The sequence below is a fragment of the Rutidosis leptorrhynchoides genome, chromosome 6 (assembly GCF_046630445.1).
Source record: "Rutidosis leptorrhynchoides isolate AG116_Rl617_1_P2 chromosome 6, CSIRO_AGI_Rlap_v1, whole genome shotgun sequence".
NCBI classification, from domain to species: Eukaryota; Viridiplantae; Streptophyta; class Magnoliopsida; order Asterales; family Asteraceae; genus Rutidosis; species Rutidosis leptorrhynchoides.
In genome coordinates this window covers 377,976,632-377,992,425 of record NC_092338.1, presented here as the reverse complement: position 1 = coordinate 377,992,425, position 15,794 = coordinate 377,976,632, and the positions used below count along the sequence as shown (strand labels likewise).

General features: G+C 34.1%; 1 protein-coding gene across 1 annotated transcript in view; it reads right to left on the bottom strand.

The window, feature by feature from the left end:
- The window catches only part of LOC139854924 (uncharacterized), a 33,962-nt gene extending 29,598 nt beyond the window's left edge, over nt 1-4,364 (bottom strand). Inside the window, exon 1 of the mRNA XM_071844195.1 lies at nt 3,075-4,364. Within this exon, the coding sequence (XP_071700296.1) occupies nt 3,075-4,364 (1,290 nt within the window). The remainder of the gene's footprint in view (nt 1-3,074) is intronic.
- Between the last annotated feature and the right edge of the window lie 11,430 nt (nt 4,365-15,794).

The following is a 15,794-nucleotide window of genomic DNA, read 5'->3' as shown; positions in this document are numbered from 1 at the left end:
TATTATAATCATTATTATTATTCCTATTATTTTTAGTATTAGTAATATTATTTTTATTATTATTTCCTGTTATTATAAATTATCAGTATTTTTATTTCCAATAATACTAATAATATTATTATTAGTAATATATTTAATTATATTCATTAATTATATTAATAAATGTAAACAAAACCATACAGAATCGCTTTCTGATGTGTCATGATCGGATTGTGTTACTCTTTTGTTTCTGTCCCAAGGTTGTTACGAGTCTTAATCCTTTACATCACATAAAATTCAATTTCTAGCAGATGAAGTTAAAAATCTATTACACTTTTATTTATTTTATTTAATTAATCTACTTTCTGATTAATTTGAATGTCGATATCACTTCCAGTACAGAACAAATTAGATCGACTATTGTTACAATATCCATCAACAACTTGAACTATATATCTATATTCTGCAAATTCGATTTATTAAAACCAAAAATTCCATAAAACCCGTCGACTTCTCTGTACCTTCACCTTTTCATTCATAATTCGAAATCAAATGAAATTTCAAAATCCTTAAATGCAATTTTGTTAGGAATTGTTCAATCAATCTATCTGCAAAAGCTCAATGTCAAATTCTTTCTATCCAATTCCAATTTGGAGGTCAAACCTTAATTACAAAAGTTAACTAAATTGTTCTTGAGAGAAATTGGAATTCGTTTTTAGTATGCAAGATAAATTGATGGGTGATAAAGGTTCTAGGAGTGAATTAAAACCTACTTCGTGTTATAAGTTTGGTCCAAAATGATCTTGCATTCAAAAATCACGTTTGAGTTGCTTATTTAATTTTTTTTTCTCTTTTTCTTCGCGACTGCAACATGTTGCTGTTTCTTTATTTTTGTGTTAATTTGTCACAAACTGATATTTCTGTTTTAATTACAGAATAGAAATGTTTTTTTTATTTACTGTTATGAATGTTATTTGGATTCTGTCGATTGAAAATAAGGATGAGGAAGAAGAATAGAAACCTAATAATAATACGGGATATAAGGAAATGGAGAAGGGTTTAAAATAGATAATAGGCGACAGAGCCATGGTTTAGGGTGTTAGCGGGTTTGCAAGTGGTCAAGGGTTCGAGCCTTGCAATGGCTTGCTTTCTTTTTGGAACTCATTTTACAAGAGGTAGTTTTCAATTATTATTTATTATTATTTTGATTATCATTTATATTATTATTATTATTATTATTATTATTATTATTATTATTATTATTATTATTATTATTATTATTATTATTATTATTATTAACGTTATTATTATGATTATTATTATTGTCATTGATATTATTGTTATTATTAGTATTATAACACTTATTATTATTATCACGATTATAAGTATTATTAAAGTATTTATTATTGTAAAGATTGTCACTTAAGTATTATTATTATTATAATTACCTTTAACAATGTTAATAAAAGTAATATTATTTAGTATTATTGTTATTATCATTAATATTAATATCATTAAACCTTTCTAGCACTAGTTTTATCGTTGAATATTATTATTAGGATGATTATTATCAATATAAGTATTACTATTACTATTATGATTAGGATTACAAATCGATGTTATACAAGCTTTAATTATTGGTTTAGAAATTTAACGTGAAGATTTTGATTATGATTAACATAAGTATTGTTATTAATATTATCACAAGTAATGAAATTGCTATAGTAATTATTATTATTAAGTATTATGAAATGATATCAAAATTATTAATTTTATTACCATTATTATTAAATTATCAATCTTATTAAAACTACTAATGTTATCATTATATTTAATATTAGTATTGTCATTATATTACTTCAAATATTATCTTAGTATTATTAAAATACCGTCATAACAAACAAATGATTTACATATATATATATATATATATATATATATATATATATATATATATATATATATATATATATATATATATATATATATATATATATATATATATATATATATATATAAAATTAATATATACAACATAACAAATTTAATATCTTATTTAGTTAAAATATATATAGTAAATACATAGAACATATAAATTATTAACATAAAAACGATATAACTAAGAAAGTTATATATATTTATTCGATTACGATTATGTGTATTAATATATATACACAAATGATATAGGTTCGTGAATCCGAGGCCAACCCTATACTTGTTCAATGTCGTTCTATGTATTTTTACTACAAAATACATTAGGTGAGTTTCATTTGCTCCCTTTTTAAATGCTTTTGCAACATATATTTTTGGGACTGAGAATACATGCGCTGCTTTATAAATGTTTGACGAAATAGACACAAGTACTTAAAACTACATTCTATGGCTGGATTATTAAACCGAATATGCCCCTTTTTAGTCTGGTAATCTAAGAATTATGGAACAGACACCCTAATTGACGCGAATCCTAAAGATAGATCTATCGGGCCCAACAAGCCCCATCCAAAGTACCGGATGCTTTAGTACTTCGAAATTTATATCATGTCTGAAGGAGGATCCCGGAATGATGGGGATATTCTTATATGCATATTGTGAATGTCGGTTACCAGGTGTTCAATTCATATGAATGATATTTTTGTCTCTATGCATGGGACGTATGTTATGAGAAATGGAAATATGAAATCTTGTGGTCTATTAAAATTATGAAATGATTATTTATGTTAAACTAATGAACTCACCAACCTTTTGGTTGACACTTGAAAGCATGTTTATTCTCAGGTATGCAATAAATCTTCCACTGTGCATTTGCTCATTTTAAGGACATTACTTGGAGTCATTCATGACATATTTCAAAAGACGTTGCATTCGAGTCGTAGAGTTCATCAAGATTACTATTAAGTCAATTATAGTTGAATATATTATGAAATGGTATGCATGTCATCAACTTTCGTTGTAAAGAAAGATTGTCTTTTAAAATCGAATGCAATGTTTGTAAGATGTATCATATAGAGGTCAAGTACCTCGCGATGTAACCAACTGTTGTGAATCATTTATAATCGATATGGACTTCGTCCGGATGGATTAGGATGGGTCGTTACAGTTGATATAGTTGGGTAAGAAAGATTTTCAATGGAAGGTCTCTCAACATCAGGTTCTTCAAACATCCGCTTAAAATGAGCAAATGTTTCATCTTTGATATCCTTAGGGGAATCGTTCCAAACACCGTTAATTTTTAAGCCTCGTATATTATTTTTGGTGTTGTTTCTACGAATCATTGAGTGAAAAAATGTGGTGTTTTCATCACCCTCAAGAATCCATCGAACCCTTGCTTTTTGCTTTAGAATTTCGGTTTTTGTACGATCTTTTTCTAACCATTGCTTTCTTTTTTCACGCCATAAAATCAACTCTTCATTGTTTATTGACCTACTATCCGCTTTTAATTCAAGCTGCTGAACCTGCGCCTTCAAGCATTCAATTTCATCATCTAATTTGTTACTATTCTTTCCATAATGCTCTCTCAACACATTTTTAACATTTTTTAACCGATTTCTGAAGATACAATCTTTTCGGTTTATATTATCAACATCTTTCTTCCAAGTTTCCTTAATTATGCTTTCAATATTTTCATCATGAAACCAAACATCGAATACTTTGAACGGTTTAGGCCCAAAATTTCTATACTCATCTTTTAACACAATCGGGCAATGATCGGAGAATTGTCTTTCTAATGCAATGGCCGTGAGATCGACCCATGCATTATGAAATTTGTCGTTAACGAGAAATCTATTGATTTTACTAAATTTCAAGCCATCTTCACTTATACGAGTGAAGTTTCTTCCGCCTAAAGGAACATCAATCAAAACGTTACAAGAGATAAAATCATTGAAAGCACGAGCTCTATATTCAATAAAGTCACAATTTAGCCTTTCATTTGAGTTCCTAACTTCATTAAAATCACCACAAATAAGCAACGCATCATCACAATTATCGTCAATTAACTTTTGTAGACTAGCCCAAAACCTACGTTTATTGATGTCATCATGAGGACCATACACGTTAATGACAAAGATATTTAAACCCGAATTTTTCCAAGTCCCTTTTACTTCGATAAAGAAATCAGAGTGGATTACATCTTTTGCATCCAATAAGTTAGTATCCCAAATAAGAAGTTGTCCCCCTGATTTGCCTAACATCTCCTTCTGAATGAAGTTACAATTTGACCCACCCCATAGAGAAAAGATCCAATTGATATCGACAAGATGCAACTTAGTTTCTTGTAAAGCAATGAAACTTGGTTGCTCTTTCACAAATAATCTTTTAGCCCAACCAAAAACATTATCCTTACTCCCGATCTTGAAACTTCTTATGTTTAATGAGATAGTCTTCATGGATAACAAAAGCAATTCGAAAAAGGAAAAGGGGGAGATAGTTAGATGGAGGGAGGTTTCTCCATCCATACTAGCCCTAGTTTAGTCCCGTATTCTTTAATTCCAAAAGAGTCTATAGAACTAAAGGAACATTTATCCCCAATTTGACTATTTAAATCACTAGCAAAGGAAGATACAGAGTTACCTTTTCCCAAGCAAGAAGTGCATTGGGAACGGAGAGGTTGGTCTGTAGATCTCATTTTTCTGGCCGATCTTTTCACATTCATCATTAAAGAGGAAGTCTTCCAGCGTCTAATACCGTTCCAACAACAATCCCTTCTTTGTTGATGATCAGTTGGGGGACCAGTACCATTTTTCTTGCTTCTGTTCTGATTTGTTGCACGAGGTGTTTGTCAACTTGCTCTGACCGCACGAGGTGTTTCCTTAAGCGGTTCCTTATTTTTCTTTTTTATTTTATCACTTTCACCCCTATCTTGTGGATCTTGAGTTGTAACATTTACGTTATGATCCATAGCAGAATTATCATGGGCCCAAGCTGTAATATATGTCCTCTTTGATTCCAGGCCCAACTTTTTAAATTTGTTTGGAAAGGGCCTGCTTATGCTATTGCATGAGTCTGGACTAAGGCCCAAATTTTCTAGCGGCCCAAAAGGATTAACCGATTCTTTTACCCTAGAGCCAATAGGACTTGCATCGTGATTAGAGTACTTTTGGGAGGGTCCACTGCCATAGCTATCTTGCACGTTGTCATCATTAATCTTGCACGCTTTCTCTTTATTCTCAACATGCACACCTTTAGCTTCCGAGTTAAAAATAGGTGCCTTTTCGTTTTCTATTGCGCTTGACTGTTCCTTTTCATCGATGACCGGAGATTTGGGATTTTTGTCACCGAAATTTTTAACAACTGGACTTTCAGCTTCATCTTCACGACTAGATTGCTCTGATTGAATATGGGACTCATTTCCAGATTATTGTTGGTACCCACCTTCATACAAAATATCATGATCTCTAAAAATAACGTTCTCATCAGATTCGTATGCGAAGTTACTTACATCATCTTCAGACCCATTATCGTTATCGAACGTATCATTAATGAAATCATCTTCAACCCCTTCATCTTCATTGACGGGACATGTGAAATGTCCCGTTCTTATTGATTAAAAACGTTCCATATTAATTGATTTCGTTGCGAGGTTTTGACCGCTATATGAGACGTTTTTCAACGACTGCATTCATTTTTAAAACAAACCATAACCTTTATTTCATAAATAAAGGTTTAAAAGGCTTTACGTAGATTATCAAATAATGATAATCTAAAATATCCTGTTTACACACGACCATTACATAATGGTTTACAATACAAATATGTTACATCGAAATCAGTTTCTTGAATGCAGTTTTTACACAATATCATACAAACATGGACTCCAAATCTTGTCCTTATTTTAGTATGCAACAGCGGAAGCTCTTAATATTCACCTGAGAATAAACATGCTTTAAACGTCAACAAAATGTTGGTGAGTTATAGGTTTAACCTATATATATCAAATCGTAACAATAGACCACAAGATTTCATATTTCAATATACATCCCATACATAGAGATAAAAATCATTCATATGGTGAACACCTGGTAACCGACATTAACAAGATGCATATATATGAATATCCCCATCATTCTGGGACACCCTTCGGATATGATATAAATTTCGAAGTACTAAAGCATCCGGTACTTTGGATGGGGTTTGTTAGGCCCAATAGATCTATCTTTAGGATTCGCGTCAATTAGGGTGTCTGTTCCCTAATTCTTAGATTACCAGACTTAATAAAAAGGGGCATATTCGATTTCGATAATTCAATCATAGAATGTAGTTTCACGTACTTGTGTCTATTTTGTAAATCATTTATAAAACCTGCATGTATTCTCATCCCAAAAATATTAGATTTTAAAAGTGGGACTATAACTCACTTTCACAGATTTTTACTTCGTCGAGAAGTAAGATTTGGCCACTGTTGATTCACGAACCTATAACAATATATACATATATATTAAAGTATGTTCAAAATATATTTACAACACTTTTAATATATTTTGATGTTTTAAGTTTATTAAGTCAGCTGTCCTCGTTAGTAACCTACAACTAGTTGTCCACAGTTAGATGTACAGAAATAAATCGATAAATATTATCTTGAATCAATCCACGACCCAGTGTATACATATCTCAGTATTGATCACAACTCAAACTATATATATTTTGGAATCAACCTCAACCCTGTATAGCTAACTCCAACATTCACATATAGAGTGTCTATGGTTGTTCCGAAATATATATAGATGTGTCGACATGATAGGTCGAAACATTGTATACGTGTCTATGGTATCTCAAGATTACATAATATACAATACAAGTTGATTAAGTTATGGTTGGAATAGATTTGTTACCAATTTTCACGTAGCTAAAATGAGAAAAATTATCCAATCTTGTTTTACCCATAACTTCTTCATTTTAAATCCGTTTTGAGTGAATCAAATTGCTATGGTTTCATATTGAACTCTATTTTATGAATCTAAACAGAAAAAGTATAGGTTTATAGTCGGAAAAATAAGTTACAAGTCGTTTTTGTAAAGGTAGTCATTTCAGTCGAAAGAACGACGTCTAGATGACCATTTTAGAAAACATACTTCCACTTTGAGTTTAACCATAATTTTTGGATATAGTTTCATGTTCATAATAAAAATAATTTTCTCAGAATAACAACTTTTAAATTAAAGTTTATCATAGTTTTTAATCAACTAACCCAAAACAGCCCGCGGTGTTACTACGACGGCGTAAATCCGGTTTTACGGTGTTTTTCGTGTTTCCAGGTTTTAAATCATTAAGTTAGCATATCATATAGATATAGAACATGTGTTTAGTTAATTTTAAAAGTCAAGTTAGAAGGATTAACTTTTGTTTGCGAACAAGTTTAGAATTAACTAAACTATGTTCTAGTGATTACGAGTTTAAACCTTCGAATAAGATAGTTTTATATATATGAATCGAATGATGTTATGAACATCATTACTACCTCAAGTTTAGTAGGTAAACCTACTGGAAGTGACAAGAAATGATCTAGCTTCAAAGGATCTTGGATGGCTTGAAAGTTCTTGAAGTAGAATCATGACACAAAAACAAGTTCAAGTAAGATTTTTACTCGAATTAAGATAGTTTATAGTTATAGAAATTGAACCAAAGTTTGAATATGAATATTACCTTGAATAAGAAAGATAACCTACTGTATATAACAAAGGTTTCTTGATCTTAGATGATTACTTGGAATGGATTAGAAAGCTTGGAAGTAAATTAGTAAACTTGAAGGGATTTTTGAAGTGTTCTTGAAGTGTTCTTCTTATGATGATTATAGCTTGATTCTTGAAGTGATTTTTGATGAAGATGATGATTAATTACTAGAAAAATACGTTCATAATAGTGTGTGTGTGTGTGTGTTGAGAGAGAATTAGAAAGAGAATTGGAAGTGAAATGGAGTGAATGATGAGTGGTAATTGTTGAGTGGTGAGTGGGGTTAAAAGGAGTTCTAGTTAGTTGACTAGCTCATGGTAGAAGTTAAATTTGATTAGTCATACATGACATAATCAAGAGTGGAATCCCATGCTAGTTCCTATTGGTATATACCCATAGTAAGTACGTTTTGAAGCTGTGTATAATACGGGTAATAATACGACTAGAATTCTTGATGAAAGAAAAGAATGGGAAAGTAACTGTAACCATTTTCGTTAAGTATGAGTGTTTTGATATATGTCTTGATGTCCTCCAAAAGTATTTTAATACATCTAAATACACTACGTGTATATACATTTTAACTGAGTCGTTAAGTCATCGTTAGTCGTTACATGTAAGTGTTGTTTTGAAACCTTTAAGTTAACGATCTCAATTAATGTTGTTAACCCATTGTTTATTATATCTAATGAGATGTTAAATTATTATATTATCATGATGTTATGATATATTAATATATCTTAATATGATATATATACATTTAAATGTCGTTACAACGATAATCGTTACATATATGTCTCGTTTCGAAATCCTTAAGTTAGTAGTCTTGTTTATATGTATATAACTCATTGTTAATATACTTATGGAGATACTTACTTATCATAATATCATGTTAACCATATGTATATCCATATATATATCGTCATGTCGTTTTTACAAGTTTTAACGTTCGTGAATCGCCGGTCAACTTGGGTGGTCAATTGTCTATATGAAACATATTTCAATTAATCAAGTCTTAACAAGTTTGATTGCTTAACATGTTGGAAACATTTAATCATGTAAATATCAATCTCAATTAATATATATAAACATGGAAAAGTTCGGGTCACTACAGTACCTAACCGTTAAATAAATTTCGTCCCGAAATTTTAAGCTGTTGAAGGTGTTGACGAATCTTCTGGAAATAGATGTGGGTATTTCTTCTTCATCTGATCTTCATGCTCCCAGGTGAACTCGGGTCCTCTACGAGCATTCCATCGAACCTTAACAATTGGTATCTTGTTTTGCTTAAGTCTTTTAACCTCACGATCCATTATTTCGACGGGTTCTTCGATGAATTGGAGTTTTTCGTTGATTTGGATTTCATCTAACGGAATAGTGAGATCTTCTTTAGCAAAACATTTCTTCAAATTCGAGACGTGGAAAGTGTTATGTACAGCCGCGAGTTGTTGAGGTAACTCAAGTCGGTAAGCTACTGGTCCGACACGATCAATAATCTTGAATGGTCCAATATACATTGGATTTAATTTCCCTCGTTTACCAAATCGAACAACGCCTTTCCAAGGTGCAACTTTAAGCATGACCATCTCTCCAATTTCAAATTCTATATCTTTTCTTTTAATGTCAGCGTAGCTCTTTTGTCGACTTTGGGCGGTTTTCAACCGTTGTTGAATTTGGATGATCTTCTCGGTAGTTTCTTGTATAATCTCCGGACCCGTAATCTGTCTATCCCCCACTTCACTCCAACAAATCGGAGACCTGCACTTTCTACCATAAAGTGCTTCAAACGGCGCCATCTCAATGCTTGAATGGTAGCTGTTGTTGTAGAAAAATTCTGCTAACGGTAGATGTCGATCCCAACTGTTTCCGAAATCAATAACACATGCTCGTAGCATGTCTTCAAGCGTTTGTATCGTCCTTTCGCTCTGCCCATCAGTTTGTGGATGATAGGCAGTACTCATGTCTAGACGAGTTCCTAATGCTTGCTGTAATGTCTGCCAGAATCTTGAAATAAATCTGCCATCCCTATCAGAGATAATATAGATTGGTATTCCATGTCTGGAGACGACTTCCTTCAAATACAGTCATGCTAACTTCTCCATCTTGTCATCTTCTCTTATTGGCAGGAAGTGTGCTGATTTGGTGAGACGATCAACTATTACCCAAATAGTATCAAAACCACTTGCAGTCCTTAGCAATTTAGTGATGAAATCCATGGTAATGTTTTCCCATTTCCATTCTGGGATTTCGGGTTGTTGAAGTAGACCTGATGGTTTCTGATGCTCAGCTTTGACCTTAGAACACGTCAAACATTCTCCTACGTATTTAGCAACATCGGCTTTCAAACCCGGCCACCAAAAATGTTTCTTGAGATCCTTGTACATTTTCCCCATTCCAGGATGTATTGAGTATCTGGTTTTATGAGCTTCTCTAAGTACCATTTCTCTCATATCTCCAAATTTTGGTACCCAAATCCTTTCAGCCCTATACCGGGTTCCGTCTTCCCGAATATTAAGATGCTGCTCCGATCCTTTGGGTATTTCATCCTTTAAATTTTCTTCTTTTAAAACTCCTTGTTGCGCCTCCTTTATTTGAGTAGTAAGGTTATTTTGAATCATTATATTCATAGATTTTACTCGAATGGGTTCTCTGTCCTTCCTGCTCAAGGCATCGGCTACCACATTTTCCTTCCCCGGGTGGTAACGAATCTCAAAGTCGTAATCATTCAACAATTCAATCCACCTACGCTGCCTCATATTCAGTTGTTTCTGATTAAATATGTGTTGAAGACTTTTGTGGTCGGTATATATAAAACTTTTGACCCCATATAAGTAGTGCCTCCAAGTCTTTAATGCAAAAACAACCGCGCCTAATTCCAAATCATGCGTCGTATGATTTTGCTCGTGAATCTTCAATTGTCTAGACGCATAAGCAATCACCTTCGTTCGTTGCATTAATACACAACCGAGACCTTGCTTTGATGCGTCACAATAAATCACAAAATCATCATTCCCTTCAGGCAATGACAATATAGGTGCCGTAGTTAGCTTTTTCTTCAATAACTGAAACGCTTTCTCTTGTTCATCCTTCCATTCAAATTTCTTCCCTTTATGCGTTAATGCAGTCAAGGGTTTTGCTATTCTGGAAAAGTCTTGGATGAACCTTCTGTAGTAACCAGCTAGTCCTAAAAACTGGCGTATGTGTTTCGGAGTTTTCGGGGTTTCCCACTTTTCAACAGTTTCTATCTTTGCCGGATCCACCTTAATACCTTTTTTGTTCACTATGTGACCGAGGAATTGAACTTCTTCCAACCAAAATGCACACTTTGAAAATTTAGCGTACAATTCTTCCTTCCTCAATACTTCTAACACCTTTCTCAAATGTTCACCGTGTTCTTGGTCATTCTTTGAGTAAATAAGTATGTCATCAATGAAAACAATGACAAACTTGTCAAGGTATGGTCCACACACTCGGTTCATAAGGTCCATGAACACAGCTGGTGCATTAGTTAAACCAAATGGCATGACCATAAACTCGTAATGACCGTAACGTGTTCTGAAAGCAGTCTTTGGAATATCATCTTCTTTCACCCGCATTTGATGATACCCGGAACGTAAGTCAATCTTTGAATAAACAGATGAGCCTTGTAGTTGATCAAATAAGTCGTCGATTCTCGGTAGTGGGTAGCGGTTCTTGATGGTAAGTTTGTTCAACTCTCGGTAGTCGATACACAACCTGAATGTACCATCTTTCTTCTTGACAAACAAAACAGGAGCTCCCCACGGTGATGTACTTGGTCGAATGAAACCATGCTCTAAAAGTTCTTGTAATTGGCTTTGCAGTTCTTTCATCTTGCTGGGTGCGAGTCTGTAAGGAGCACGAGCTATTGGTGCAGCTCCTGGTACAAGATCTATTTGAAATTCAACGGATCGATGTGGGGGTAATCCCGGTAATTCTTTCGGAAATACATTGGGAAATTCTTTTACGACGGGAACATCATTGATGCTCTTTTCTTCAGTTTGTACTTTCTCGACGTGTGCTAGAACAGCATAGCAACCTTTTCTTATTAGTTTTTGTGCCTTCAAATTACTAATAAGATGTAGCTTCGTGTTGCCCTTTTCTCCGTACACCATTAAGGGTTTTCCTTTTTCTCGTATAATGCGAATTGCATTTTTGTAACAAACGATCTCTGCTTTCACTTCTTTCAACCAGTCCATACCGATTATCACATCAAAACTCCCTAACTCTACTGGTATCAAGTCAATCTTAAATGTTTCGCTAACCAGTTTAATTTCTCGATTCTGACATATATTATCTGCTGAAATTAATTTACCATTTGCTAATTCGAGTAAAAATTTACTATCCAAAGGCGTCAATGGACAACTTAATTTAGCACAAAAATCTCTACTCATATAGCTTCTATCCGCACCCGAATCAAATAAAACGTAAGCAGATTTATTGTCAATAATAAACCTACCCGTAACAAGCTCCGGGTCTTCCTGTGCCTCTGCCGCATTAATATTGAAAACTCTTCCGCGGCCTTGTCCATTCGTGTTCTCCTGGTTCGGGCAATTTCTAATAATGTGGCCCGGTTTTCCACATTTATAACAAACTACATTGGCATAACTTGCTCCGACACTACTTGCTCCGCCATTACTCGTTCCGACACCATTTGTTCCTTTCGTTCTATTAACCCCTGGTCCGTAGACCTCACACTTCGCCACGCTATGACCATTTCTTTTACACTTGTTGCAAAATTTGGTGCAGAACCCCGAGTGATACTTTTCACACCTTTGGCATAGCTGCTTCTGATTGTTGTTGTTGTTGCGGTTATTATTGTTGTTGGGATGATTGTTGTAGTTGCTGTTATTGTTGTTGTTGTTGTTGTTGTTGTTGTTGTTGTTGTTGTTGTTGTTGTTGTTGTTGTTGTTGTTGTTGTTGTTGTTGTTGTTGTTGGGCCGTTTGTTGTAGTTGCGATTGATGTTGCGATTGTTGGGATAATTGTTGCGATTATTGTTGTAATTGCTGTTGTTGTTGTATTGGTGATTCTTATCACCGTTTTCCTCCCACTTTCTTTTGACTTGCTTCACATTGGCCTCTTCAGCAGTCTGTTCTTTAATTCTTTCTTCAATCTGGTTCACTAGTTTGTGAGCCATTCTACATGCCTGTTGTATGGAGGCGGGCTCGTGTGAACTTATATCTTCTTGGATTCTTTCCGGTAATCCTTTCACAAACGCGTCGATCTTCTCTTCCTCATCTTCGAATGCTCCCGGACACAATAGGCACAATTCTGTGAATCGTCTTTCGTACGTGGTAATATCAAATCCTTGGGTTCGTAACCCTCTAAGTTCTGTCTTGAGCTTATTGACCTCGGTTCTGGGACGGTACTTCTCGTTCATCAAGTGCTTAAATGCTGACCACGGTAGTGCGTACGCATCGTCTTGTCCCACTTGCTCAAGATAGGTATTCCACCATGTTAACGCAGAACCTGTGAAGGTATGCGTAGCGTACTTTACTTTGTCCTCTTCAGTACACTTACTTATGGCAAACACCGATTCGACCTTCTCGGTCCACCGTTTCAGTCCGATCGGTCCTTCGGTTCCATCAAATTCCAAAGGTTTGCAGGCAGTGAATTCTTTGTAGGTGCATCCTACACGATTTCCCGTACTGCTAGATCCAAGGTTATTGTTGGTATGTAGCGCTGCCTGTACTGCGGCTATGTTTGAAGCTAGAAAGGTACGGAATTCCTCTTCATTCATATTCACGGTGTGTCGAGTAGTCGGTGCCATTTCCTTCAAAATAGCCAAATGGAACAAGTTAATCATACAGAATATTAAGAGTAGTTAATAGTATTTCGTAGCATAATATGAACTCATTTATAAAAGCTTTTTCTTCATATTAGCGTTTTATAAGTTTAAATTCGGGTAGTACCTACCTGTTAAGTTCATACTTAGTAGCTAATATACAATTCAACTACTACAATTCTATATGAAAAACTGATTATAATAATATTTCGCGTTCAAACTTTTATACAATATTTTACAAACTTACAATACCGCTTATTTTACATAAAGCATGAAATATAGCACACAATAACTTTGATACACGATAGTTGTGAAGATAATTCTAGCTAGTACACAAGTCGTTCAGCAAAGGCAATAAAGACACGTAATTCATACGTCCAGAAACAAGTCATGCATTCTGGTTTTACTAGGACTACTTCCCATCCTTGGTCTTGTGGAACATAACCGTTATGGCCGTTGATAAGACAGCGTGTTGTAACGTCGTCAAAGGGACGAGGGTTACGTAATGTCCAACAGTCCCGTAACAATCTAAAAACCTCATTTCTTACCCCAATTACCGACTCCGTCACTTGTGGGAACGTTTTGTTTAATAGTTGTAGGCCGATGTTCTTGTTCTCACTTTGGTGAGAAGCGAACATTACTAATCCGTAAGCATAACATGCTTCTTTATGTTGCATGTTAGCCGCTTTTTCTAAATCACGAAGTCCAATATTCAGATATATTGAGTCAAAATAATTTCTTAACCCATTGCGTAAAATAGCATTTGGGTTCCCCGCAATATATGCGTCAAAGTAAACACATCGTAACTTGTGGATTTCCCAATGTGATATCCCCCATCTTTCGAACGAAAGCCTTTTATAAACCAAGGCATTCTTTGAACGTTCTTCGAATGTCTTACAAACTGATCTCGCCTTAAATAGTTGTGCCGAAGAATTCTGACCGACTCTAGACAAGATTTCATCAATCATGTCTCCGGGTAGGTCTCTTAAAATATTGGGTTGTCTATCCATTTTGTGTTTTTATACTGTAAAATAGACAAGAGTTAGATTCATAAAAAAAAATACTTATTAATACAAGCAATTTTTACATATATCATAAAGCATAAGCACACTATATTACATATATTACACCACACGAATACAACTATCTTATTCCGACTCGCTTGTTTCTTCTTCTTCGGTTTTGGTTCGTTTTGCCAAGTTTCTAGGGATATATGATGTTCCCCTAATACGAGCCGTCGTTTTCCACATTGGTTTAGAAAAACCTGGTGGTTTAGAGGTTCTCGGGTCATTGTTACAACTTAAGGACTTCGGGGGTTGACGATACATATAAAGTTCATCGGGGTTGGAATTAGATTTTTCTATTTTTATGCCCTTTCCCTTATTATTTTCTTTTGCCTTTTTAAATTCAGTTGGGGTAATTTCTATAACATCATCGGAATTCTTGTCAGAATCCGATTCATCAGAGAATTGGTAATCCTCCCAATATTTTGCTTCCTTAGCGGAAACACCATTGACCATAATTAACCTTGGTCGGTTGGTTGAGGATTTTCTTTTACTTAACCATTTTATTATTTTCCCCACCGGTTCTATTTCTTCATCCGGTTCTGATTCTTCTTCCGGTTCCGATTCTTCTTCTGGTTCCGACTCTTCTTCCGGTTCCTCTTCGGGAACTTGTGAATCAGTCCATGAATCATTCCAATTTACATTTGACTCTTCATTATTATTAGGTGAGTCAATGGGACTTGTTCTAGAGGTAGACATCTATCACATAATATCAAACGCGTAAAGAGATTAATATATCACATAATATTCACATGTTAAAAATATATAGTTTCCAACAAAATTTGTTAAGCAATCATTTTTCAAGTAAACACGGTCGAAGTCCAGACTCACTAATGCATCCTAAAAAACTCGATAAGACACACTAATGCAAAATTCTGGTTCTCTAAGACCAACGCTCTGATACCAACTGAAATGTCCCGTTCTTATTGATTAAAAACGTTCCATATTAATTGATTTCGTTGCGAGGTTTTGACCTCTATATGAGACGTTTTTCAAAGACTGCATTCATTTTTAAAACAAACCATAACCTTTATTTCATAAATAAAGGTTTAAAAGGCTTTACGTAGATTATCAAATAATGATAATCTAAAATATCCTGTTTACACACGACCATTACATAATGGTTTACAATACAAATATGTTACATCGAAATCAGTTTCTTGAATGTAGTTTTTACACAATATCATACAAACATGGACTCCAAATCTTGTCCTTATTTTAGTATGCAACAGCGGAAGCTCTTAATATTCACCTGAGAATAAACATGCTTTAAACGTCAACAAAA